Raw genomic sequence first — 27,568 nt, 5'->3', positions numbered from 1 at the left:
CGAAACCTCTACCACCTGCACAAATTTTGGATAATAAAGGCTAATTTGCTGGAAATTACATAAGGCCAGACCTAATTAGCAGAAATCCCACAAAGCAATTTATTTTTGCAGAGATTGCAATCTCTAGAGCCCCTTCTTGGATACTAATGCTGTGGAAAAATAAGCTGGGGTTTTTTTCCATACAATTCTTCCCATTTTGCCAGTTAGAAACACAGTCACCTTTGGCAAAGAGCTGGGATAGTAGCAGTGACAATAAATTGAAAGCTTTAAAATAAACTTGGCACTAAGCCTCACTGTGTTGCTAGTTTAATGTTGGATTTGAGGTCAATCAAGGCTTCCACTCAGTAAGTAGATACCATAGGCTAAGTATACTGCTAGATCCTAAACAGATGTGAAGGACACAAAGGCACGACATTTATTTAATTACAATTCAGACAGACCACTGAAATGGTAGTTTGTTCCCATAGGAATGAACAATTAACAGTAGTTTCTGGGACAGTTAAAAGCAACTTGATTATTAGGGGTTTGGCCCCTTTATGCCAAAGCTTTTTGATGGGAACTGTAAGGCTTGCCAAGTTGGAATGAGGACTTAATATAAGGGGAAAAAAAGAAAATGGTCATGTTTAATTTGTGATTGTAAAAGATGACTGGATTACAGGGAAGGCTTTTAGGTTTCAGAATAGTGTTGAGGACTGCAGAGGAAGAGCACTGGCCAGGCAGTACTAAAATAAGAGGTCATTTTGGCAAAGGAAACTAGTTTATTGTTAATTCCTTAGGAGGCTTAGGGTGACACTTAAGTCCCAAGCCAATCTACATTTCTAGTTTTTATCTCAGTCTTGCAGGATCCATCAACAGATCCAGTTTTTCAGCCTTCACTGTTTGATCTCTCAACCTAACCCTAATCTGAACTAGGGTTTTTTTTAAGGAAAAAGCAGGCAGTCAAGCTGGTTGCTTCCTGTCATCTTTAGCCTTCATCTAACACCCAATATTGACTGGCACAAAACACATTAAGGCAGATCCTGGAGAAGAAATTAAGTGAATTATTTTTAAAGATAGTATTTGACACAGCAGAGTCTAAAGAACAATTTTTTTATTGTTCCACATGGCTTACAGGTGTAAGATGAGTGAGTACTCAGTACAAACTCAGGTCTGTCTAAAGGTGCAAGTTGCTGGTTTCTCTTTACATTGAGGCTTAGACAACAGCCAGGAACTAAACTGTCAGTCAGATGTACTATTGGATCCTGCAGTTCTTAGCTGAGACTGTGACTGGAATGAACAGAAGCATATGATTTTACATAGACACAATATGCTGGGATTGTTTTAGGACTCCTTTCAAGCTTGAGCTTTAGGATAAAACCCCAAAGTCGTTACATTGTGTTTTGCCCATGATGCTAAAATGAAGGCATATGGTAAAGAGGTAGATATTTGAAAGACAATTATGAGATAGGTTATGGGTAACTTGACTGTAAGGTTGAGCAAAAGCAAAGATTAAAATGTAAGGCACTGTTCCACAAAGACAGCAGTGCTACAGTGAAGCCTGGTGCTAGAAGAAATGCATGGAGGCGAGTAAGAATTTCAGTAGCTTTGGTTACATCTGGAAAAATGGTGGCATATCACTTACACAAGTTCAATGAGGATCAGTGAAAATTAGCTACAGCACTCTTAAAAATAAATTTGGCAACACATACACTTTGGCATGTAGTCACCCCTGAACACAGGAAACAAACAGCCATCTTCTAGGGCAGGATTTCTTTTGACTCATTGAAAGGCCTTCATCCTGTTCCCAGAACTTGACCTAAATAAAGTTACCCCTCCTGTTTCTGAAATGGGTGTATTCAAAGACCGCCCTATAAATGGTTGGATTGCATCCTCTTCCTTAGTCATTCTTTGTAAGTCCTGAATATTGTTACATGTAGGAGCTGCCAAATTTTCCCTTTCTGGCTGTAAACAGAACAGGGGCAGTTGGGAGCTATGGAATTTTTTAGAAAGCTTTCTAAATTCCCCCAGCGTTTCACATTTCTGCTCTCACCACCACTGTCTGCCTGTCAGTGGGAAAAGACACAAACATCATGAACACGGAAGGGTTATTTGCGGCTAGTCCGTTTGTAGCGCTGCACGTACGGCAGTTTTTAATGATGTGTTTTCTGCACTAAATTAAGCCTGGGCTCTTGGGAGTAATTGCCCTGGCTTCCTTTAATGAAGCAATAATCCTTGTTAAAGTCAGCACGCATAAAGCGTAGCCTTTTGCAACCTGCAAAGCCGCTACTGAGCTGCAGAGAGAATTCTCCATCCCAGTCCCCGCTTTAAGAGGCGACCGGGGGTCGGTGTTCTTTTGCCTCTCAGGCGGTACTTTCGGAGGGGAGTTCCTTCGGCTACGTGCGCTAGGGCAAAACCAACCGCACCAGAAAAAGCCCTTACTCAACGAGTTACTGCCCGGACGCCACCGAGCCAAAGCACGGCCACAGGAGCGGTGACCGGGACGGGGGCGGGGGCAGGGGCGGTGTCGGGTCCCCGGCGGAAGGGTGGGCCCGCTGCGAACCCACAGCGGCGGCTTCCCCAGTGGTGGCGGCCTCGGCCCGGTTCCCGGCCATGCTGTTCCGCTTCGGGGTGGTGCTGCCCGCCCGGGTGATGGAGGGCGGCGCGGAGCTGCTGGTGGCCGGGTCGCGGCCGGAGCTGGGCCAGTGGGACCCGCAGCGCGCCGTGCCCATGAGGCCGGCGCGGCCGAGCGCCCCGCTGCCCGCGCAGGAGCCCGCGCTGTGGCTGGCGGAGGTGGAGCTGCCGGACGAGGACGCCGCCAGCCCCTTCTGGTACAAGTTCCTGCGGCGGGAGGGCGGCCGCCTCCTCTGGGAAGGTAACGGAGGGGCCCCGCTGCGCCGCCCCCCGCACCCCCAGCACTGCCCGGGCCGCCAGGACGCGCCCGCCCGCCGGGTCGGCCCGGAGGGGGGAGCAGCGGAGCCGGCGCTTCTCCTTGGTGGAGGGCATTCCCTGCCCTCGGCTCCCGCAGCTCCGCCTTCCTCCTCCCGGGTACGGGAGAGTGTCCCTGTCAGACTGGCCGCAGCTCGAGTTTGATCCTGCCGCTGCTCTTGTGCAGGGGTGCCCCGAACTGTGCTTGCAGGTAGAACTGCCCAGGCTGTCGTGACGTGACATGAGTTCTCGCTAACAAAAACATTTTTTAACCATGTGATGGAGGAGAGTGAATGCAGAAGGAAGCAGCTCTTCTAGGTTGGTAAAAGCCCTTCGAAACAGTTTAATTCTTTTTTTTTACCCCCTTACTTTACGCATCCATGGTCATGATGCTTTGTTTTGTTTTTTTCTTTTCCCAGAAGTAAAGAACTTAGAATTTTCTACTTAGGCAGTAAGGTGTGGGCTGTTACTTTATTTTGCTAAGCTGAAATGTCATGGTGACATTTTCAGGCCGGCACATTTTGCCATTGGAATTTCTAAAAAAAAAAACAAAAACAACAAGAAGTTCTATCACAGCTTTTCCTTTTGCAGTTTCAGTAGTATTTTCACCATAGTTTTCTCCTGTGCTGTGTTGTGAAATGTGCTGTTCTGAGAACGCTCGTACAATTGTCTGCTGAGTCAAATAAAGCTCTAAATATACCTTTTGTTACTGAGGAATGGATCTGACCCTGTGAAAGGAAGACAGATGACTAGGTGATTTGTGAGGTTTTTTTTTTTAACTCATAGTTTTATAATCCGTATACCAAAATAACACATTGTAGAGCAGTTGCTCTACAACCATTTTAAGAATACATACCACACTTCTAAACTGCCATTCTGTCATGTAGACTAAAACATGCATGTTGTCATCACTGTTGCATTTGTTTTTTATTCTTTATGCTAATAAAAGGCTGCATGTTAATGCTACATTCACACAAGGTTATGTCATGAAATACTATGTACATCATGCAATAGTAATTGTTTTATTTAGCAGCTGAAACAAATAGTGTATTTCGCCTGTTTTAACCATGTTTTTCTTTTGCAGAATTGCAGGAAAAGTGAATTTATGGAATAAAAATCTTTACATCTATCCAAGGAAGCAGAATTGTGTCTCTTTTGAAAGTGCAAAGTTTTACATAGTATGCCAATGATATTGGTGTATAAAGAGATCCTTGCCATACAGAATACAGAAATAATAATAAGAGTGTTCCAGACTGTAGAGAATCAGCAATGTAAGGTTGATGGTTACTGTTTAGTTTGGAAGTAGTGATAGCTCAAGATATTGTCTGTTCCTGGAGGCATGTTCAGGAATACTGCTTCTGTAGTCAGAGTAATAAACATACTCTGTTTTGTCAGATTTTCAGTTTTAGGTTTAACCTGTGTGGCATTTTGGTCTTGTTATTGTAAATGCTCAGCGGTTAGCTCACTGCTTGGCTGGAATGATGGAAAGCAAATGGGCATATCACCCAAATGCAGCAGAGTTTTTTAATTAGGCATTCATATCAACAGCTTTTTTCCTAAGTTAGTATTTACAGGAAAGAACTAAATTTGCTTAAACCTTGAAATTATTGTTCTTCATTTATTACGTGCAGGGAGCCTAAGGATGATTTTTTGTCTGATACTTAAGCAATCTTGCACTTTTTTTTTTTTTACCTAATTTGTTTTAATGTGTTGGGGGTTTTTTTGACTGTATCAATAAAAATTTTGGCTGTCACCTGTTTATTCTTGTAAAGATCACAGTTTGAAAAGACAACTCTCATTTTTAAGAAAATAATATTTTTTTTTTTGTAATAAGCAAGTGCTGTGCCTTGTCTCTTTAGTATCCTCTTTAGCATGTGTTTAGAATTAAAATGTGCTTTGGGAGACATTTAGCATTTACAGAACATCTGCAGTTTTGAAGACATGGTTATGGGAGATAGAGGAAGTGCAGAATGATACTTGCTTTAAGTTTATGAGTTGTGGCATTCATCTGTAACCACAGAAACTCCAGCCAAGTTATGGATGTCTCAGATGTTTACATATATTGGATGTTGAAATAATGTGCTGTATTTACTCCCAGTGTTACCTGTGAGAATTCCACTGGTAACACATAGTGTTTTCATGATACTACAGTACATGTTGTATCACATGTTTTGAGTATAAATTACAGCCATTCCAATGCACTGGGGAAACTGAAAGATGAAGTGAGGGTATTTGTTTCTGTGGGCTAGAAGAGTCAAAGTCACAGGCCAGTGTTTTGTGGCTTCTGGGTTCTGCCAGGTGGTCTGGTAGGAAGTTTTCAGGCAAGGCTTGGTCTACGTGAGAGTCTCTGGGTTACTGCTTGTGTTGGGAGGGAACTATTTCCTCTCTCTAGAAGGAGGAGGTGGAAGAGGAAACTCACTTTTGCTCCTGAAGGATCAGATGCTTACCTCTACTGTCCCAGGGTAATGTTGCTGATCTGCAACCAGGACCTGTACTTGAAGCCATCGAGCATTTCTGGCTCAAATCACATGAGCTGTCTGAGGTTTCTTCAGGGTTGGTACTTGCTTAACTTGAAAGCTGAGGCCTGGTATTCAGGAGGATTTTTAACTGTGCTGTGGTATCGCTGGAAAACAGGTTGGTTATACTGAGCTTTAGAATCTGGCAGTAGGTTTAGAAAAAAAAAAAAATATATACTTTGTTCTCCCCAGCTGCACCTGTGTCTGTCTGTGGACTTTTTTTTCTGATGTTGATTCTTCAAAACTGGATTTAAGGTCTCTCAGCTTGGAAAGTAAAAGCATTTTGTGCCTACTGTCAAAACTAAATAAATACAAGTTGAAACTTACACTTGACATTTTTTTTTGAGTAAATCATTGAACACTTATCTGTACCTTTATCCCCTTTACTCTCATCTAAATAAACTGTAGGTACTAATCAAGAAACATACTCCATAAAAGGACAGAGGAGTTACTAAGGGTATGCCCCAAACTGTATTTTGAGATGATGGAATACAGTGTATTGACACCTTATGTTTTGAAAAGGGTAAAAATATAAATAAAAAACATGAGCTTGTATTGTAAAATGTTGATCCATTGCTGCCCAGGGAAGCTGTGGATGCCCCGTTCCTGGAAGTGCTCAAGGCCAGGTTGGATGGGACCCTGAGCATTGTATGATTTTTACCCAACTAGTTAGTTTGAAGTAGTTGGTGCTTGCTTGAAGTTTGACAGATACAATCTTGCTTGTTAAAGCTCAAGAGCACGGTCAGCCTACATTTTAGGAATTTGTTCAGGTGAGCAGGGCCTTATTCCTTCCAAAAAAACCCCTTTTTCTAGTTTTGGAGAGAGGGGAGGAGAGAAAAGAGATGTCTTGTTCGCACATAGGTGCTGTTACTGTTCTTAGTGGCTTCTTGGAGGCCCAAACCAAATAATGCAATACAGTTTGATTTATAAAGAGTTATATTACTCAGCCTGGGGCTTGCTATGTTGGCTTTCCAACATTTCCAGCTCATGCTCCTGTGAGCTTGTTTGTTGCAGTTTAAGCCATATGTTGGACAACGTACACTTGCAATAGTTCAGAAAGACCGGTACCTTGGCTAAACGGGGACCTTCTCTTGGATATAAGGCAAAAAAGGAAGGCATACACCCAGTGAAAGCAAGGTTAAGTGATATGGGAAGAATTCAGAGATGCTGCTTGCCACTGCAGGGAGAAAATTGGTGCAGCCAAAGCTCAGCTGGAGATGAAGCTGGTCAGAAAGGTGGGGGGCAATAAAAAGTTTTTTCAAATACATTAGTGACAGTAGGCAGTATAGAAATATCATTGACCTGTTACAGGATGAGGATGGTCACCTCACAAACAGGAACAGAGACAAGGCAGAGGTGTTTAGTGCTTTCTTTGCCTCTGTCTTCAACACGCATGAAGGACCAAGGGGGTCTCAGTGCCTGAGCTGGAGGATCATGACTCGAGAACAATTGATCCTGAAAGTGTGTGGGATCTGCTGCTCCAGCTGGATCCCTGCAAATCTATGGGGCCTGATGGGATTCATCCCAGAATCCTCAAAGAGCTGGCTGATGTTATCGCAAAACCTCTAAATGATTTTTGAGCAGTCTTGGGAATCCAGATAACTGGAAGCCAGTGAATATTGTCATGATTTTCAAGAAGGGCAAGAAGGAGGACCCTGGAACTCCAAGCCTGTCAGTCTCACTTCAGTGCCTGGTAAAGTTATGGAGAAGATTATTCTGGGAAGTACTGAAAAACACCCAAAAGACAACACAGTCATTGGTCACAGCCAGCACAGCTTTATGAGAGGAAAGTCCTGCTTACCAAACCTGATTTCCTTCTATGACAAGGTAACCCATTTAGTTGATCAAGGGAAGCCAGTTGATGTAATCTTTTTGAATTTCAGTAAAGCCTTCAGTACTGTCTCTCACAGGGTCCTTCTGAACAAAATGTCCAGCACACAGCTGGATAAACACATCATGTGGTGGGTGAGCAGTTGGCTCACTGGTCGAGCACAGAGGGTAATAGTGAATGGGGTAACATCAGACTGGTGACCTGTCAGTAGTGGAGTTCCACAGGGCTCCATCTTAGGCCCTGTGCTCTTCAACATTTTCATAAATGACTTGGAAACAGGACTAGAAGGGATACTAAGCAAGTATGAGATGATACAAAACTGGGAGGAGCTGCTGACTCCCTCGAAGGCAGGGGGGCCCTGAAGAGAGACCCTGACAAACTAGAGGGCTGGGCAATCACCGACCATATGAAGTTCAACAAGGGAAAGTGCCGGATTCTGCACCTGGGATGGGACAACCCTGGATGTTCGTACAGACTGGGGAATGAGATACTGGAAAGCAGTACCACAGAAAGGGAGCTGGGGGTCCTGGTCTATGGCAAGTTGAATGAGTCAGCAGTGCTCTGGCAGCCAGGAGGGCCAACTGTGTCCTGGGGGACATCAGGCAAGGCATTGCTAGCTGATCGAGGGAGAGGATTGTCCTGCTCTGCTCTGCACTGGTGTGGCCTCACCTTGAATATTGTGGCAGTTTTGGTCACCACAATATAAGAAAGATATTCAGCTATTAGAGAGTGTCCAAAGGAGGGCAACAAAGATGATGAAGGGCCTTGAGGGGAAACCGTATGAGGAGTGGCTGAGTTCATTCAGTCTGTTCAGCCTGGAGAAGAGGACACTGAGGGGAGACGACATTGCAGTCTGCAACTTCCTCGTGAGGGGAAGAGGAGGGGCAGGCGCTGATCTCTTCTCTGTGGTGACCAGTGACAGGACCTCCTGAATGGCCTGAAGTTATGTCAGGGGAGGTTCAGGTTAGGTATTAGAGGAATACAACCGCATAGAGGGTGGCTGGGCACTGGAACAGGCTCCCCAGGGAAGTGGTCACAGCATCAAGCCTTTCAGAAATCAAAAAGCATTTGGACAATACTCTCAGGCACATGGTGTGACTCTTGGGGATGGTCCTGTGCAGGGCCAGGAGTTGGACTTGATGATTCTTGTGGGTCCTTTCCAACTTGGCATATTCTGTGATTCTGTGACTTATGTCACAGAATAAATGTAATAATAAAATAATGTTATAATGTAATAAAATAAATGTAATAATAAAACAGTAATAAATGTTCTGATAATATTGTAATGAGTGAAAGTATTAGAAGTAAATTCTGATCATAGCTTTCAAGGGTCGAGCCCTTGATTGGTTCAAAGTATCAGTGATAGGTGATAAAATGGTAGTTTGTTGAAACTTAAAGGAATCTCACTTCTTGGCCTCAACTCTGTGGAACAAACGAAGTAGAATTTCTTAATTTAAAGGAGGAGATTCTTTTAAGAGTGTATGGGAAGATAATATCTAGTTGCCCTTTGCATTGAAGATTGTAACAGAATGAAAAATATTTGGGGTTAAACCATAGCGGGATAAAGCAAAATAAAAATTCCTTGAGGGCATTCTGAAAAGTACAGTTGGATATAACGTTATTTTTCTGTAACTGAGATACATTCTTTTTTTCCCCCAAAGCTAATCTACAGATCCCCAAAATAGGAATCAGTTCTATTACAAAAAAAATAAAAAGTCAACCAAACAAAAAAACCCCAAACCCTTAAGAATAACATTTCTTTGTACCTTTTAATGTAGATATTTCATGTAGTGTTATTCCCACTGGGTGGTGCCATTTTCCCTGTGTATAGCCAGTGCCTGGCAGCTACTTGCACATTTCATCAGTATTTAGTGTAATTTGTGTTCCACTTTTGAAAATTATCTGGGATTTTACTTGTTTCCCCCATTGCCGTCTTGTTCTGAAGTAGGTGGTGACTATGAAGGGACACAAAGCACAACTGGATGTTGATAGCTGAATGATTGTACATCATAGTCATTTTGTTCCTGCGAGGCTGTTGCTTTCTGGACAATGCTAGATACCTTAACACCTTTCAGATGTGAGGAAACTTAATCAGTAAAAGTGGATAGCTTCGAAATCTACCACCCACTACCTCCGTAAGGAATGGAAAGAAACTTCTGTTTACCAAGTGCAATAGCTCCTGATGTTTTGTTCTTCAGCCCCCTCTAGACGTATACTTAGCATGCATGATCACAATTAAATGGTAGCGAGTTTCTCATTACTTTCTGTCTGTGTGTCACCATTAACCAGCTTATACTGAGTAGACTGCCAGAGATCATTACAACAACAGAGAGTTGCCCGTGAAACTGCAAAATCAGAAGAATAAAAATAGGTATGTATACTTGCATTCCTCTGGATTTGGCAGGTATGTGTCTCTTCGTACACACAGAGATAATCAGCGTCCAGTTCTGACTGCTGTTAAAGCCTTATTAAAACATTTGTGGTTATAACGGCAAAGTTACAATAAATGCATTGTTTATGCAAATACTTTATTTACCGTTTTCCCCATCACCAAGTGACAGCAGCATGTAATAGAGGTCAAGAATTTATTGTCAGTGGCAAGAAGCACTGAAAAGTGACAATAACTGGGATAATACTTTGGTTAAGATATTGCCATGGTCACTATTTTGATGTAGCTTGTTTCCTACCTGTACTTCAGTTATCTCTTCTGGTATGGTAGAAAGTAGCAATCAGTATTAGAAAATACAATGCCATAGAGATTTTTCAAAGCAGTTAGAAAGACTCTATTATGTTATACCTTTTGTTGCTTTCAGCCGTTATTCTATCATCTGTATTTCCTTTAGTCTTATTTCCACTATCTGTCAGAGAAGAGCCTCTTCTTTACATGACGTGGATTTCCTGTTAGTTTCTTTTCTCTGACTTAATCTACATCATTAGACTGGGCATTTGGTTAAAAACTCTTAGTATGGTAGAAGCTTCCACTGAGAAACACCTGTGCCTAAGCAGACCTAGGGAGAGAAATAAAGCATATATTTTTGAAAGTTGCCTTTGAAAATTCTTATTTTCTTATATCGAATTTGAAAAAGAAGAAAGCCTTGTTGATTAACAGCATGAAGTGCTGAAAAGGGCTTTCTTATAAACTGTTTAGTTCTAATAATGGCATAATTAAAAATTATAAAAAGAATTCTCTTAGGGGTATACTAATAGACTAAAAAATTTCAAATTCAGCCTGAATTTTAAGAGAATTAAAACTTATTTCTCTGGTTATATATATATCAGCTCAACCGAATGAGAAGTTGAAAATTGATTTAAGTTTGGTAAAAAATAAACGTACAGGGTATGATACAAATGGTTTTCTGGTTTTGGGGTATCCATTTGGCCTGGCAAATGGAAGGAAACACTTCTGGAAATCAAACCAATCATGAAGGAGTTCCTGAATGAGGTGTGGCAAACTAACAATTTTGTCTTATGTTAATACTAGATATTTAAGTGTACAATATATATGAGTATAAATATACAATAAATTCATCTCCTGTTTACTAAAGGGAAGTTTATTGGCAGCAGAAAAAGTAGCCTTGTAATCAGAGGAAGTATTTATTAAGCATGCAGGTAGGGTTTGGTACATGCCATACCAAATTGGTGCTGTTTGTCAGGGCAACTACTCAGGGGCTTGGCTGAGACTTGAGGAAGGTGAGACTCCAGAGCCTGTGGCAGACTCAAACTGGCAAAATACTTGACCTCACTCAGTTCAATCAATAGCAATTCAGCCTTGGCAGGACTGAGACAGATCCTATTTCAAAACATCAGGGATTGAATTTTGTTCAGACAGGCAGCAGGGAGACTTTTGTGACAGAATCTGGTGTAAAGGGTAAGTAAATTTGAATATTGTGAGTGTACTGAAGTAAGTTCAGTTACTGTGATGTGTGATAACGACACATGCAGTAGCACATTCAGATAACTGAGAATTGTGTCCAAAATAGGGCTTGAGGCTTTTCTTCATTGTAGTGTTGGTATGAAAGGTAAGGAAGCTAGCAAAAACTTAATCTTTTAAATGCTTTATTTTGGAGATTTTTTTTTTGAATGTTTCCTTTACTTTCTGTTGCTTTATTCCTCCTTTTAAAAAGGCATCTTTCATTCCTCTATCCTTCTCTGTTTCTCTGTCCCCAGAGTGTTGATGGTGCTTATAATATTAAACTCTTCCAGGGGAATTTCTAGGCATGAACTTAAGATATTTGTTTACCTTGTTAAAGGACCTCATTTAATATAGCAAATGGAATTACTTAAAATATTTAGGCATAGGTAAAATTTTGAATTGGCATGTAAACTGTGCTGGTTCATGCAAAATTTATGACAAAGATTATAGGAGTTAGTCTTTGCTCTTACTGATTTGTGAGTAGGTGATCTGAAAATTGCCTGGGTGTTTGTGTTTGGGTTGGTTAGTTGCCGTTGAAGCTAATGTGTGTATCTAAGTAGCCCTGTAGTTTTTTCAAAGGTAGCAATGAACTGAGAAACACACCTTGCTGGAGTTTAGAGGTTTGGAAGTCTTATGCCTGTGTTTTAGGGTTTTAGGTAGGGATGAGATACACAGCACCTTTATGTCTGCTGTTGTGCCTTGGAGTTCCTAGGTACCTTCTCTTACACTACAGAGAACAGAAAAAAGACCGTACTCCAGCAAGGTGTGCAAAAAGCTGGTAGCTGGAAGAGAGCAGCTGAGCAATGCCTTTGATGCAAAGAGCTCTGCAGAGACAGTTGGAGAGGCAATCTTATGATATTCATTCATTCATGTGGTTTTTTGTTCACCACTCTTAGTAGTGATGAGAAATTTCATTGACCCAGATTTTGCTTTGTATCTTTTAAGATCAAGCTGGTAATTTCTCTACACTGACTATTTTGTGCAATCTGTGTGGAGTTCTCTTCTGTGTCAAGAAGAGTCTGTGCTGTTGGCAGACTGTTAGATTATACTTTTTTCATCTCTGCAGTAGAGCTGTAATAGAATAGTAACTGCAGAGCTGTAATAGAATAGTAACAGCAGGTTTTCCTTTGCATTCTGTTATTGTTCATCATTAGATCAAGTTTCAGAACATCCTCTTCTAGTCTCTGCTTACCTTCTTCCAGTCCTATATTTGTAGACGTCTTGTATTACTATATCTTCATCTGTTTTTCACAGAATCAATGAGGTTGGAAGGGACCACAGTGAGTCACCTGCTCCAACATCCTGCGTGAGCAGGCTCAAAACCAAAGTTTTCTTTTGTTTTGTTCTGGTCTTTGTCTTTTGCTAGTGCCATTTATCAGTTATATGGACATCTTTGGTTTTATTCTTTTGTTTATTTGTTTGTACAGCCACTTCTTATGCCACTTGGATCACCCTTCATATGCGTTAAACAAGGAGCCATACCTGCAGTCATGCAGATTTTGAAAGAGCCCTCTGTGAGGCTTGTGCTCCAGGTGGGGCTACTTGGTTGTTTTGCTCTCCAGCAGTTCTCTGCATCAGTGGATTCTGCTGCACAAGCATTTGCAGTAGAGAGCAACAAGTGGGTTGCAAAAGCAGTGCAAAACTTTATAATTTAATGCCTAGAAACTTGTTATGTTTCTCTTTCAGATAAGCATTTTCACTGTGAAGAATCAGAAAGATGGATTTTAAATAAAAAAAAAAAAGGACCTTTTTGAAGGAAAAAAGTGCTATCCTATCAGTTAAACTAGAACATGTATCTTTTAATAAACTCTTCCAAAATTCTTTTGTTCTTTAATTAGGAAAGCCAACATGATCAATTAACAGGAGGATCACTACTGTTCATGTATTTGACTTACCCTTTTTTATGGTTGAATTTTATGTGTTTTCAAATGATTGTGTATTTGCCTCCCAACAATAAATAATTAAACCTATGTTTTGCTACTTAGAAAAATATGAATAAAAACAAGATAAATAAAAATACTGATATAGAAGTGGGTTTAGCTGTAAGAACATGTATTTGCTGTTAGGTAGGGCCTTCACTGAAAGGCCATTTGTGCTCTCTTTTTTGCGAAGACAAGCAGGTGAATGGAAAACATTTGATTTTCTTTGCTTTACTCTTGGCTCTAGGAACTGAAAAGTTGAAATGCTGTTAAAATTCCTCCAAATCTTTTAGGCTGCACAATGTTTTCTTAACTATAAAAAAAATAAATCACCCAAATGATTGTTTATTTCCTATTGAAAGTACCTGGAAGCCTACCCAGTGGTCTGGTGTTATGTGCTGTGAGCAACGTGTGTGTTCTGAGACTAGAGTTCGTGTCTTGCAAACACTGGTGAGGAGACACACAGGTTCTGTGCCTGACCAGAGTGTTTAAATGGGAATCATGATGAATTCCCACTGTGGAGACTGGTGGAATCATGGTGGATTTATTCAAAGTATGTTCAAGTCTTTGTACAAAGTTTGGGTAAGCTTGGGGAAACTAGTTAGGGGGACAGATGTATTTACCTATGCACCAAAAAGGTACTGGTAAAGATGTGACGTACATGTGGGGTCCAGGGAGCATGTTGGATTGTAGCAAATTGTACCCTGGGCCTTCTCTGTTTGTGCTGTGCCAGCCACTGATGTAGGGGCCTTCTGACAGATGTGGTTGCCCAGCACACTCAGGATAGCCTTTGCAGCTTGTAGGTGGGGCCTTTCCCATCTTCAGGTACAGAAACTAAACTTCAGCACTAGGCCTTCAGTTTTGGTAACTTTATGAAAAACTTTGTGTATTTGAGAAATGAGCAGTGAAACTTAGTGAAGTTTCTGTCAGAAAGGGCTGCTGTGTCTGACTTCTTAGAGAAGTCACTTAGAAAATCCAGAGAAAATTTCAGATAAAGCAGATAATGGGACCTGTAGGGTAGGACGAACTTTAACCTTAAGTGGATTAAGAAGTTGGTGTGTGTATGACCAGCTCCAGACACAGCCAGGCATGTTCAGACTGCATACAGGCACTTCTGTCTGCACTGGCCACTGTGTTTTCTCTCTGGTGCCTGAGCAGAAGGTAAGAAATTAGAAAGGGCAGCAACACCTTTCTGATGCACTGAGTCAGATTGTGCTGACCTTAGTCCTACTACCTTCATCACACACGCAGTTTCCTCCCAAGCTAACCAACCACACCAGCAGCCCTGGAGTAGAGAGCAAGAGAAGAAGTGATGGTCTTTGATCTGTGATGCTGTTGCTGCCTGGAGCTAACACCCTCTGCCCAACTTGCTGTTCTAGGCTTGGGAAAGTCCTCATGTTCCAGGAATTCACATTCAGAATAGACTTTGCTTGACCTACTGGGTTGAGGGAGGGGAGAATAAATGTCTTAGTGTGTCAGATATTTATCCTGCCTCTGAAAGCTGTTTTGTTCTTGGCATGAGCTCTTCTAGTGCCTGCGAGAAGTCTTGGGCTGGCTCTTCTGAGCCTGAGTCTGATGGAAACATTTATGTGACAGAGTACCACAAAGGGGCTGTAAGGAGTCTGCTCCATCAGCAGAGGTAAGGGGGCTAAGATGAGATTAAAGAATGTTTTTCGTGAACGTACCTTTCAACATGAGGTGATGGCACCTTGCTTCAGGCAGAGGAAACTCATGAGAAGATATTTAAGAAAGCAGGAGTGGAAACAGAAGAACTGAGAGTTATCCTGCTAACCGTTTCTGCTTATCGCCCCATCTGTGCCTGTTTTCCTAGCTGTATACATTCTGCAAATATAAAACAGAACATTTAAGTGATGCTTATTGTTTTCTGTTTAAAACACAGCTTATGATCAATTACCTTGAACAAGAGCTGATTTAATTGGCTGACTTTTATTTTTGTATTAAATGACTCTGGAAGATAAAAGTTGAGAGAATTCAATCTTCAGTCTTTTATAGCAGCTCTAAATTATTGATGAGTTCTACAATAATCTTCAAAACTTTGTCACCTGGTTCTACTTCTGGAACTGTTTCCCTGCATTGTTGTTTTATGGCATCCAAAATATCACGGTCTTCCTGTGACAAATTGTGCTAGCAGAAGCACGATGTGAGCTAATACAACAATTTATTTTTTTTTTAAACTTATTTGTTAAATGCATCTTGTGAAGCAAACTGTGTTGAGAAGCGCTTGTATAATCATGTGGGTATTACCTGGGTAGTGAGATCCTCATCTTTTGTTCTTATTGCCTATTTTCGTAACTCTTTTAAGAAGTATAGTGATTTCAGCTCCCTGAATGCAGTCTGCTGTGATCATACTGTTCCCTAAATTAGTCTTTCTTGAAGATGGTAGCACTCTCTCCTTCCTGTCTGAAATAATATCACATATGAATATACGTTGAATAAGTGTTCATATACGTCCTGTTGCACAGACATCTTATTTCAGTAAGAAGGTTGTTAATTCATAGATCAGTATATAATGTCAGGAGTAGTAAAGAGCTAGGCAATTCTCATGAAGTATGCTATAAATGCAATTGTTACTGTTTACCTGATTATTAAAGGCAAAATAGAAACATACCTTTTGAGATTTCTGTTTGATTGTAGGCCACAGTGGGAGGGTGAGATTGAGTGGTGCAGTGATAAATGATGATTACAGAAGAAAGCTTTTCAGAATGAGGTTTGACAAAACCTCTTTGAGGGAACAAATAAATGTCTCATGGCAATTTACTCTTGTCCTTACTTCCATAGGTGCCTGTAGGCTTTGTAAGGGAATTAATAATGGTGAAGGTGTTAAGGTTACCAAGCAAGGAGGTTATTAGCATTTAAGAAAGCAGATCACAGAGAAGAAAGGCAAAAAAAGAAACAAGAATTAAAGCTGGAGAAGGAGGAGACGGAGGATGGACAGCAAAACTGGCAGCCTGCTGTAGAAAGCACGTGGTGGTACAATTGAGATCGTGAAGATAAGAGTGAGGGTTTGTTGTCTGGAGGACTGACTAGCACCTTGAGGAAAGGAATAATTAAGCAGGAGGGAGAGACCATAGATTGTGCTTGCAAAAATTCATGCAGAAACCCTGGTGCAAGCAGTGAGCAATCAAGGGGAAGTATGTGAGGGAGCCAGAGTGGGTACACGGGCACTCATGTACAAGGAAAAACAGAGCTGGGAGTAGCATAAAAGCCAGAGATCAAAAGTGGGTCAGCCAGAGTCAAAACTTAGGGTGCGGTGAGGTCTGGCGGCTCCCAGGGGACTGGGATTGGCAGCCAGGGACACCAGGGCAACCCCAGCCCTGAGCATCGGGCACCTCCCTCGGGACAGGGCTGAGGCTGGGACAGGATATGGGCCTGTGGGCAGGTGAGGGTCAGGATCAGACACAGCTTTGTGATGCAGGGAAGGGCCACGGTGATGTGCATCTCTGCAGACAATTGTCAGAAAGTAAAATGGGGAAGGCGAGATGTGGTACTTGTGGTTGTATTTTCCTGAATACACGAAGTCAGTTAAATGTCATAAACATCCATAGGTTTTGTTACACTGTGGTATTTGTTCATATATACTGCTGTCTTCACATATTGTTTAAAAGTGGTAAGAATATGCAAATAATTAAAAATGTGAGATAAAAATATAGTGGTAATATTTGTAGCTTCTGTAGCTAGGTACTGATCTTCCTCACCTTATTTATCAAAAGCTATGTGATGCAAAATAGTTCAGCTTTCTACCTAGTATTTTATTTTTCTTTTTGGTAAATAATAATGTTTCACAATTATGATAAAATGTGATGCATATCATCTGGAAAAAAAGAAGATGGTTTGAGCTTTCGTATTAAATGCTAGTCTTTGATCAATGCATTAATACATCTCCCCAAATGCTCTTGCTCTAGCAAATTTCCCTAAATGTGATGTTTGGAAACTGGTCATGCATTTACGTGCAATGTGAAATTGAAGATATTCCTGTGGGCATAATTTTACTCAGAAATGTTTTAACATCATTAATAATGTATATGTGTAATAGGCTTAAGCAAGCCATAGACTAGGTCACTTCTGATCTGCACAATAATTATTCCTACGTGCAATTAGTATTACAGTAAGTATGTAAGAATGGGGCAGGAGAATATACGTATACTATATTTTTGGAGGCTAGATAACCTTTTGATTGATGACACAACCCAGTTCAATTCAAGTTGCTTACTCTGGCATGGTGTTAAAAATTGGTTTTCTGACTCAAGCTCACACTATTTCTGAAAGAGAAGAGGAAGGGGTAATGAATATTAGTGGAAAACTATAAGAAAAAATTCTTATTTTAAACAAGGCTGTTTTAGGTAATTGTGATCATTCACCACTGCAGATGTGACCATCTCTCTAAGGGTCACTTTAGGCTACTTTGAGTGTGTATGAACAGACTCTGAAAGTGAGATTTGCATCTGAAGACAACAGATTGTTTGTCAGTCAGCAAACATAAAAGACAGGTAGGGTTTAATGAGCTCCTAGACTAAGCATCCATATGTATCTGGTCTGTGACAGGACTCTGAAGAGTCTTTGCTGGCCAGGCAGATGTGAATGAGGTAGAGGGGCCACTCTTCTCTGCTCCCTGAAACAAATCTTCATCACTAGGTTGCTGTCTGCCACCTTTGGGATTCGATGCCTTTCCGCGCTGATATTTTTCCTCTAGAATCCTTAAGCTGGTAACAAGTCCCATGTCACCAGTCCTACTTCTGTTTCTGGTTTCACCTTTCTGACCTTGCACAGCCATCCTCTGAGCTTTCCCTGAGGTCTTTCCCATATCTTTGCCACTCCGTAGAAGTCAGCCTAAGGCAAGGTGAGACTGCTGTGGCATGTCAGAGCTAGACCTTGGGCCACAGCAAGATGGACTCCCCAGAGGGAGGTCACACAGTAAGAACATTAAATGCTGAGGTCACATATTAGCAAACATCAAATGAGGAACTTAAATTAAATTAATTATTCCTGAAATCTGAAGTGTTTGGGAGTCTTATGCACCTTTAAAGGGGTTTTTTGTTTTAATAATTTGCAAAAAACTTGTTTTAATGCTGAACATTTGCTTTGTGGCAGTGCTTCTGTTACCACTATTTTGGGTGTTAATAATATGTTATGAGAAATGCAGTTTGAAGGGGCAGCAAATGTGTCTCCTGGCCTTAAATGCTCAGTTCAAACCTCCCAGCAAATCTTTTGGAAGATTATCCAGATACACAGTCTGCAATTGTCCTTTCTTCTATTTTAGGTAATGGGCCCCATCATGATCGAAGTTGTGTTTACAACCAGAGCAATATAGTAGATGGAGTTTACTGCCTCCCAATAGCACACTGGATTGAAGTCTCTGGACATACTGATGAGATGAAACATACAACTGACTTCTATTTTAATATTGCAGGACATCAAGCTATCCATTACTCCAGGTAAAAGAAAAGTGCAGTTTGGCTGGTGTCAAATATTCAAACAGAAAATCTGAACTGGCATGTCAGAAAACTGCATTTGAAGTAATGAGTATTTGTTTGTATGTAAGTAACAGTAAAATTTGAGAAAGATTCAGCACCTCTTTACAATGAAATGTCACTTTTGTTAATAAAAAGGAGAGATCCTGAGTTCAAGGATACCTGCACCATGTACAGGTGTGTTAAGTTGTGTCATATCTGAAAACATTTTGTGGTAATTTATGGATAGTAATTTTCAAATGCTTGTCTATATACACGTGTAAAATTGCATGTATGTTATGTGTTTTGTTTGGGATTATTTAGTGAAGAACATCTGGGAAACAAAAAGAATAAATTCCAGCACCAGGAATTTAGTTTTGGCAGCAACTGCAGTTAGTGACAGCCACTGTTGATGACTTCTGCTTCTTGGCATGTATTTAACAAAATACTAAAATTTAGACACGTCTTAAAATGTTTGTACTTCCATAGTGTTCACCCGAGTCCACTGTCTCTGCGGTGAAGCATCCTGGCTTGAGTTAGGAGATGTAAAGCTCAAAGAGGGCATTCACCCTTTAGGGCCGCAGATGAAGCACAAGCTGTATTTAGAGCAGCAGCCTTAGCACTGGTGATTAACAGAGTATTGAGGAATTCTGGAGCCTTTTAACCTCTTTCCCCATCTCCACTCAATGGATATGGCAGCAAGTTTGTGGATTGATAACGGTTCTATAAATGCTGTCCGCCTTGTTACATTGCATACAACTGGTGTTGGTTACAGAGCAGTTAGTGATTACAAAGGGATATGTATTTTTTTAAGAAATCAAACCACCTCATACGTTCATTAGGTCTTAGCATTACTTTGTGTGAATTTCTCCAGGCCACTGTTTCAGCTACACCAACCTCACCATCTTGTCTTCTCTTTGAACTCTTTGTCTCCACAATCTCATAGGGTAGGAAGTAGAATTGTCTTTTTCTCATTAGAATTGCAGTGTGTGAGGGAAAGACTTACTTCTCTTGTATCTTATGGAATATCATGGATTCACAAACACTATCAGGCATATGTAGGTATTTGTGTGACTTGTTACTTTTTCCATGAGACCCCCTCACCTGACAGAATGAAGTGTTATCTGGATCTTGAGCATCTGTTTCCAACATCCTATCAGAGAAAAATCATGTTTATTCCAAAGCACAGACTTGTCAATCCCAAATAATCTTTGTTTGGCAGAGAAATTTTTTGAGAAAGAACAACTGTCAGAAAGTGAATATCTAAGTCCCAAAGGCTAACTTATCTTTCCTTCCAGAGGCAGCAGTGATCCATTTGTTGCTGCTTTATCTGAATGACTGTGTATTTCAAAAATTAGGTAAAAAGCTGCAAATTCTGCTAAAGAATATTTGAAGAAAATTTTCTGAGCTGTTTAGTCTTCTCCAGATGAGAAGCTCCTCCTCCATTCCCCTCTCATATATACATACCTTCATTGAAAAGCAACTTTGTATGTGCATCTTAGTAATTCTTATCTGATTTCTTTGAGCTATGTTAAGTAAGCATACCCTGTAACAGTCTTGTTGCATAAATACTTTTAATACTTTGAAGATATGCAGCCTTAAATGTCTTTTTAAATTATTAACAATGGGGGGCAGATTCACAATTCTGCTCTTATAATAAAGCAGTCAAAAAATACTGGGTAATTTAGATTTGGGGATTTTTGGCATAGCAGCTGAAGTGAGCTGATGAAAATGCCTTTATTTTGTAATAGATTTATTGATTCAGAGGAGTACTATGAAGATTAATGTAATAAAAAAAAAAGAAAAAAATCATTGACATACCACCTCTCCCCCCCCACCCCCCCCACCCCAAGCAACCAAAAACCCAAACAGAAGCAAAAAACCAGTCCCTGTGTCTGTAAAAGTTAAAAGCTTAGAGGCTTCACTGTAGTGGAGGCTGCGGTACTGCGAGGAGCTTTATGACCAAAAATTCTGAGTCCTGTCACCAGTTGTAGGATCTTTACAGAATGATAGAGGCTGGAAAGAAGTGATTTATCAAAGAAAACTTTTGATGTGAGTCCTGCCTCTACCTTGCTCCATTTAATAGGATTACCATGTGTGAATTAGCTGGAGAGAAAAGTTTTTCTCTGTCAAAGGGGCCTCTCACCTGAGCCCTGGGACTGATTTTACTTCTCCTCTGCTTGATCACAGCAATTAGAAACAGTTGCTCTGAGTTTTGCTGCCACCTTGCTGCTTCATAAAACATGAGCTTCTACTTTAAAGGGGCTGCAACAGGATGAGAAGAGTGCGCTGACTGGTGCCAAAAATAATTTTGAATCATGCTGAGGCTGTCGACGGTTCTTTGAGGAATCAGATTTTTCTTATTTGATACAGATATATCACTCATAAGTCAGTAAATTTATGTTTAAACTTATATTTAGAGAACTCTGTTTTGGTCAGGTAGGAGAGCATATGGTGTGGCTTTTAAGCATAGTAAGAGATGAATTAATTTTTTGTAAGTGTGAAATGGAGTTTTCCTACAGCTTAAGAGGCATGACTGACACCTCCATGGTGTTAGTATTCACTTATTTTGGACATTTAATGACACATATAACCAAAACTGGATTCAGAAAAAAAAATAGCATTCAGTTTTTCTTTTGTGTTAGATATTACTGCAATAAGGTGCCTTCAAATTGCAGAAGAGTTCACTTAGAACACAGTAGTTTTCCAAAGTAAATTAGAGTTATTGTAATCTTTTCTGGGAGAAGATAACTTCAGAAAACTTGTAAATCTGGGGCATGTTATCTCTGTTTCAGTTCCATCTGTGAAAGGCGGAAATTCCTAATTCGTAGATGTTATATACCTTATTATTAATATAAAAGCCTCTGCAATTCTCAGAAGAAAGGAATTGCATAAGAGCAAGAGAGGGAGTGACAACTGAAATTACAAAATACTTCAATAATATGTTGGAGATGATGCTTGATGGCAGAACTAGGTGCTATGGAAATGAATATCTCCAATAGTAAAAGCCTTATACTTACAGTTTTCTATTTTCAGATTAATTTTAGGTATGTGCTTTTTGTGAGTCATATTTCTCAAATCTGAGGAAGAAAAATAATTTTTACATGCTTTGCATGTAAAATGCAGCTAACCTGGATTCTATAAGTGAATTCCTCAGACAACAATGATAGCTAAACTGTAACTGAAGCATTGTATGGCTGCTAAACGTTTTAGAGGAAAATACAATCTGTAACAGGGGAGTCACTGCATGAGTAGCCATGGGTCCTGACAACAATTTTTAGAGGCACATTTTTTATAGTAGTTTTTTTGCATTTAAATATTAAGGCTATCAAATACTAATATTTCATGTTTATGGAGTTATTTGGTTCCTGTAACTGGATATAATCCAAGAAATCACAAAGCTGGCAAGTGTGTTGCTATCAGTGTTTGTGTCCCTAATTTTTTTCCCCTAAGACAAAACAAAGCTAAAGATAGAAGAAAATTGACTCTCACGCCTGGAAATACTGTTTTTGTTTCTTGATGGTTGCAAATGAAACTTAATTTATGATGTAGTCTTTACAAATGCTTTGCGGCTTGTTGGTAAGGTAAGTTTCCTTCAACACTGCTGTAGCAATAGTAATGGAGGTTATAACCTGAGCTAAGTGTTAAGTGGGAATGGTCAGGAGCATCACATTAAATGTGTGTTCCTTATTTGTGCTAAGTGTTAATGTATATAGGTGAGTGAATGAAGAATGCTCCAGGGCAAAATGCAGATGCTTCTTATTTACCTTTTGAAGGCACTAGAGCAGTATTCTGCTGATAGAGCACAGAGCCTCTTTAATTGGGGTGGAAGACAAGAATCTGGCTGAGTATATTTGGTTCAGTATGAAATCAGAATTACCTTTGAATTGTGCAACTGAAAAAGAATACAAGCAACAGTGCTTTTATTTGGTTTTACTCTTTAATTTTTCTTCTTACTGGTTTTAATTCATTCACAAAATAAAATATCCTTCTGTTTTAAATGTAATTTTGAAGTATTTTTTTTAATTACTGAATTATAAAAAAAGGCTTTAAAGAGTAAGCTGTCACAAAAAAACCCTGGAGTGCTGTGACCTATGCTACTGTAACAGAAAGCTGCACTGATTTTATGAATTAAGAGAAGAGGTGATGATGTCTACAGAGATTACCATAATTAACATTAGAAGGTGAGAGCTAGCTGCCCCTTGTGCCTAAAGAATGCTTGTGATATTAGAGAAAAGACTAAGGAATAATGAGCTCTGGAACAAAAGTTGTCGATTTTAGTCTGGTAAAATAGTCCTGATCAAAAAGACTTAACATCAATAGGAGTTCAACCTTTGATTTCAGTACTTGGGGCTCTAACTGTAAAGTTATCTGGCCGTATTATACACTAAATAATGAAAATATTCCAAGGCACATTTTGTGATATGTTTATCCCATGAACTAGGACATCTGACTACTCTTTGAATATTTTTTTATTATACTGAGATATAGTCTGAAACTAGTCTAAATTAGAGCCATTTTTTACTTACCAATGGGAAACACCTTTTATAGAACAGCTTAAAGGGTAATTCTATTTTTTGTTTCTTGTATGTCTTCACTTTTTTTCTACATCACCCTCAACTATAGCTGTGAAATGCTTTTACTAGTCTCTGCTTTGAAGAAAATGGGTTTCAAATTAGTGTAAGAAGTGACATTTAAGCAATTTTTTATTTAAGTTCTTGAAAATTAAGAGGGAGTGTGAAGAAATAGGAGCAAGAATGAGAAGACAAATTATATGGCTAGAATTTGATCAGGTTTTAAAGTCCTTATTTGTTTGCATTTATTTAATTTGGGTGATCTCTGTATTGGGTAACAAATGCATTTTTCTTCCACATTTGTTGCTCATGCAAACAAGAAGTTTCTCCTTTCATGAAATCCCCACACTTTACCCTTCATAACAGTGGCTAAAAACTTGAAAACTGATTCGATTTTGCATGGTCAGGATGGCACCTGACTTGGGATAGCCTAAACCAGGCTGTTGGCAATTTAGATACAAGTCTCAATCCTGTGAACAGAAATAGAGTTAGGGCATGCCAGCAGTGCAGTCACAAGCCATGATACCTGTCAAATACTGTGGATGAACTAGATTGCAGAAACTCACTTTTCAGTCATTTCATTTTTCTGAGTATTAGTAAATAGCTGTTGCCTGCGCAGCTCCGGTTCTCTTGCTGTGACCTACAGCAGTCAAAAGGAGCTTGAAATGGGAAATCCTGGATGTTTCTTAATCATTTCTAGTTGTATTTCTTGCAAGTGCCGTATTAGCAAGCAAAAGCTGGCTTTAGAATGGGTGATGTAAATTTTGCCAGAAGAAAAAGATCTCAGAGCTTTTAGATTAAAGATTTTTGTATGACTTTCATCAGTGTGTGAATTCCCAGTATTACTTTCACCTACAGTGACCAGCCTATTAAACCTGATGAATGGCTATTAGCCAGCAGGCTGCCAGGATTGTTGTCTGCTGCAGTGGCTGAGGGATACAAAATATTGTCTAGACTTTCAGATGATGCTGTTGAAGTAATGTCTGATGAACAGTACATTACCTATGTGAATATGATAAAATTGTGGAAGGGAATGACTTTGGCAGCAAGCAGGTCTGAAGACTAGCAAACTTGTGAACTATTAATATTTTTATGTTAGTGATTTTTCAAATGGCAGGCATCATTAGTATTCATCTTTCCTGAGTGTTTACTGTTCTTTCTATAAAGCTGCAATGTATGTTGTCAGCATTATTGATAAATTAATAATTTTTAACAGTTCATATATGTAGTCTAAATAGCACAAAATTTTATAAATTATTTAGTGTGGTATTTTATATGGCTTTAGGTTATTAGAACAATTAGAATAATTCTTAATAGCACAATAATGTCACATCACACTGATGTGGGGATCTCACTTTTGATGAAAAACAATGTATTTGTAATGAAACACAGAATGTTTTCATGGTTCAGAAATCACTGAATCCTCTGAAGTAATCAAAGAATCTTAGAATAGTTTTGGTTTGAAGGGACCTTAAATATTATCTAGTTCCAACACCCCTCCCATAGGCAGGGACACCTTTCACTAGGTCAGGTTTTTCAGAGCTTTATCAACTTGGGCCTTGAACACTGCCAGGGTTGGGGCATCCACAGCTTCTCTGGGCAACCTGTTTCAGTAGCTCACCACCCTCACAGTTTAAACCTACCCTCTTTCAGTTTGAAGCCTTTACCCCTTGTCCTATCACTATATGCCCTTGTAAATAGTCTCCATCTTTCTTGTGGGCTCCCTTCAGGTACTGGAAGGCTGCAATTAGGTCTCTCTGGAGACTTCTTCAGGCTGAAAAACCCCAACTCTGTCTCCCTGTCTTCACAGGAGAGAGGCTTGAGCCTCAGGTTATCTTTGTGGCCCTCCTCTGGACCTGTTTCAGTAGGTCTATGTCCTTCTTATATTGGAGGCCCCAGAGCTGGATGCAGGACTCCAGGTGGGGTCTCACAAGAGCAGAGTAGAGGGACAGACTCACCTCCCCCAACATGCTGGCCACACTGCTTTTGGTGCAACCCAGGATACAAGTGGCTTTCTGGGTTGCAAGCTCATTGCTGGCTCATATCCAGTCTCTCATCCACCAGCACCCACAAGTCCTTCTTGGCAGTCTGTATGGATACTAGGGGTTGCCCCAACCCAGGGCAGCACCTTGCACTTGGTCTTTTTAAACTTTATAAAGTTCCCATGGGCCCACTCTCGAGCTTGTCCAGGTCCCTCTGGATGGCATCCCATTCTTCAGGAGTGTCAACAGGACCACTCAGCTCTGTGTCATCTGCAAATTTGCTGAGAGTGCACTCAATCCCTTCATAATGCCTAACACTCATCTGTACTAGAAAGAAATTACTTCCACAGCACCTTCATTACATCATTTGTCTTCTTTTGCTTAACTCTGTTACACTCCTCATGAGGGAGATCAAAGTTGTGAAGTTCTTTCCATTCCTTATCCCTACCAAGAAAGATAAAGGAAATCTTTTTGATGTTATGCATCTGAAAGAGTTGCTTTCTTCCTAGTCACGTTCTGAACCACATTGAGAAGTAATGTCAAGGCCCTTCAAACTGCCCTGTGGCTCAGATGAGGAGGAACCAGGTAGCTTCTCTGATGGCTAAGGAAGTGGTGTGAGTATACTTCTTGAGAGTATTGCTAGAAACCCTGAGCAGTAATGCCCCTGAGGCAAAAGAGAACTTTTGCAACACCAAAGCTCTTTATGTACTTTTGTTTCAGAAGTTAATATCATTTTGTCTGTGGCAGGGCTGGACTGGACTTTATGGGGTATGTGCAGGGCCACTGTGGGGCTGCCAGTATGCTTGGCAGCAGGAGGAGGAATGGGACCACAGCTAGAGCCCAGGGACTTGTAATACCCCATCAGCACAAGGCAGCGATTGCTAGATGTGCCATTCCTCTGGAAACCAAAACATTTTTATGTATGGATGATACATATAAAGTACATTGAGCATGGCTTCATGTGGTTCTGGATAGCTCAGGGAATTGGACAAATGTTAAAAACTTTTGAAAATCATTTAAAAAAACTGGTAGGATGTGCGTGGCTGAACTGGGCCCAATTGTGAGATGACAGAGGGAGAGAAAGCTGCAAAGATTGGCTGCTGCTTTGTGTAAGCAACTTGCTTTTATTCACACGCCACAAGCATGAGGCTTGCAAGGTACTTTAGAAGAAAACCTGAAATAAGGGTTCAACTCCACGGAACTTGCAATTTGACCGAGTAATTTCTGAACCCAACAAGTTAAAGGGGATCTTAGCATGGTTAAAGGGGATCTTAGTCTTGTGAGTTTTTTCTGGACTTTTTTTTCTGTATTTTTCTTTAACATTCTGTGATTCATATCTGGCTTTTGTAATGGGTGTTTGATTGAGAATTATTTATTTAGAGGGATGATTGTTCAGGAATGAGTGTTTCTTTAATAAAATGGCAGCAGGCAGAGACTGGCTGTTGATGGGAAGATGAAGCCTTTCATCAGCTGCCTGGTAGTGGATAACACTTAAAACCACTGTTGCTCTTTAAAATGGATCTTTTCGTAGGTGTGCCTCTGCACAAAATTATTTCCTTACTTCTTAAGAAAAACTTACAATTCTCTGTAATTCTGGGCGATAAAAACAGAAGGAAGATTGGAAACTCTCCATCCAAAAACCTGGAGGAGTAACCATACTTCTGTTTTTCTCTGTGGGATATAACAGAAAAATGTTGATAGCCCAGTTAGTATGAATTTTATGTGGGGTATCACTGTTAGGGAGCAGAAACTATTGTTGCTTCTAATTTCTCTGTGTGTTTTATTGTGTCTCCCTGTCACTTGTCTGTATTTCTTCTGGAGATTTTCCGCCTTTTTTCCTGCCTCTTCACTCTTTAACATTCAGGCTGTGAGTGAGGTAGTAAAGTCCTGTTTCCATTGGAAAGCAATTTGCTGGTGTTGCTGGCTGTGAATGAAATTGACTGAGATCGTGAAATCCTGGGCAATTTAACTCACAGCTGGGATGACGAGGAAGGGGCAGCATCACTCTCTCACTGAAGATGATGTTCCACTTGTCATGCAGATATTTATTTCCTCTTAGCTTTTACATGTATTTATTAGGTGCCCTGTAATTGCTGGCATTTCTTAATACAGTTTATCTAAAGATAGCAGAAACTCTTTTTCAAAAGCAGAGATTGTGTAGTCGTTCTTATTGCTATTACCAGGAGCTAATAGCAATACCAGGAGGGAGCAAATTCAGGTATGTGGTTGTTGTCAGAAAAACTTCACTAAGGCAACTCCATCATTTACACCTGGTGAACCTGTTGAACCAGGATCGTGTGTTTGCAGCATAGTCCACTCTGCCTCCCTGTCCTGTGATTTTTGCAGGCATGGCTCCTAGGGCAGATTAGCCCAGCCAGACTGAAGCTGACTCTTACAGAAAAAAAGCATCAGAACAAGAGAGTTTTCAGTCCCCAAATGTGAAAGGTGACACCATCAGATA

General features: G+C 40.3%; 2 protein-coding genes across 5 annotated transcripts in view; both read left to right on the top strand.

Annotated features, from left to right (window-relative positions):
* Positions 1-709, top strand: part of FBXO30 (F-box protein 30) — a 31,838-nt gene extending 31,129 nt beyond the window's left edge. For both annotated transcript variants that reach the window (XR_004356002.1, XM_032682613.1), the window contains one exon: positions 699-709. Coding sequence is in view for 1 of the 2 variants with exons in the window: in XM_032682613.1 (XP_032538504.1) it covers positions 699-700 (2 nt within the window). In the remaining variant the exon portion in view is untranslated. The remainder of the gene's footprint in view (positions 1-698) is intronic.
* A 1,846-nt stretch (positions 710-2,555) lies between these two features.
* The window catches only part of EPM2A (EPM2A glucan phosphatase, laforin), a 39,889-nt gene continuing 14,876 nt past the window's right edge, over positions 2,556-27,568 (top strand). Inside the window, exons 1-2 of one of the 3 annotated variants that reach the window (XM_032682915.1) lie at positions 2,556-2,851; positions 18,362-18,536. In XM_032682915.1, coding sequence (XP_032538806.1) covers positions 2,590-2,851; positions 18,362-18,536 — 437 coding nt within the window. In that variant the 5' untranslated portion in view covers positions 2,556-2,589. Of the gene's footprint in view, positions 2,852-2,956; positions 3,223-8,576; positions 14,723-18,361; positions 18,537-27,568 lie in introns of those variants that run through there. The other 2 variants (XM_032682916.1, XM_032682917.1) reach the window with 2 other exon arrangements.

This window comes from Chiroxiphia lanceolata, chromosome 3 (assembly GCF_009829145.1).
Source record: "Chiroxiphia lanceolata isolate bChiLan1 chromosome 3, bChiLan1.pri, whole genome shotgun sequence".
Lineage (NCBI taxonomy): Eukaryota > Metazoa > Chordata > Aves > Passeriformes > Pipridae > Chiroxiphia > Chiroxiphia lanceolata.
This window is presented reverse-complemented; position numbering and strand designations above follow the sequence as displayed.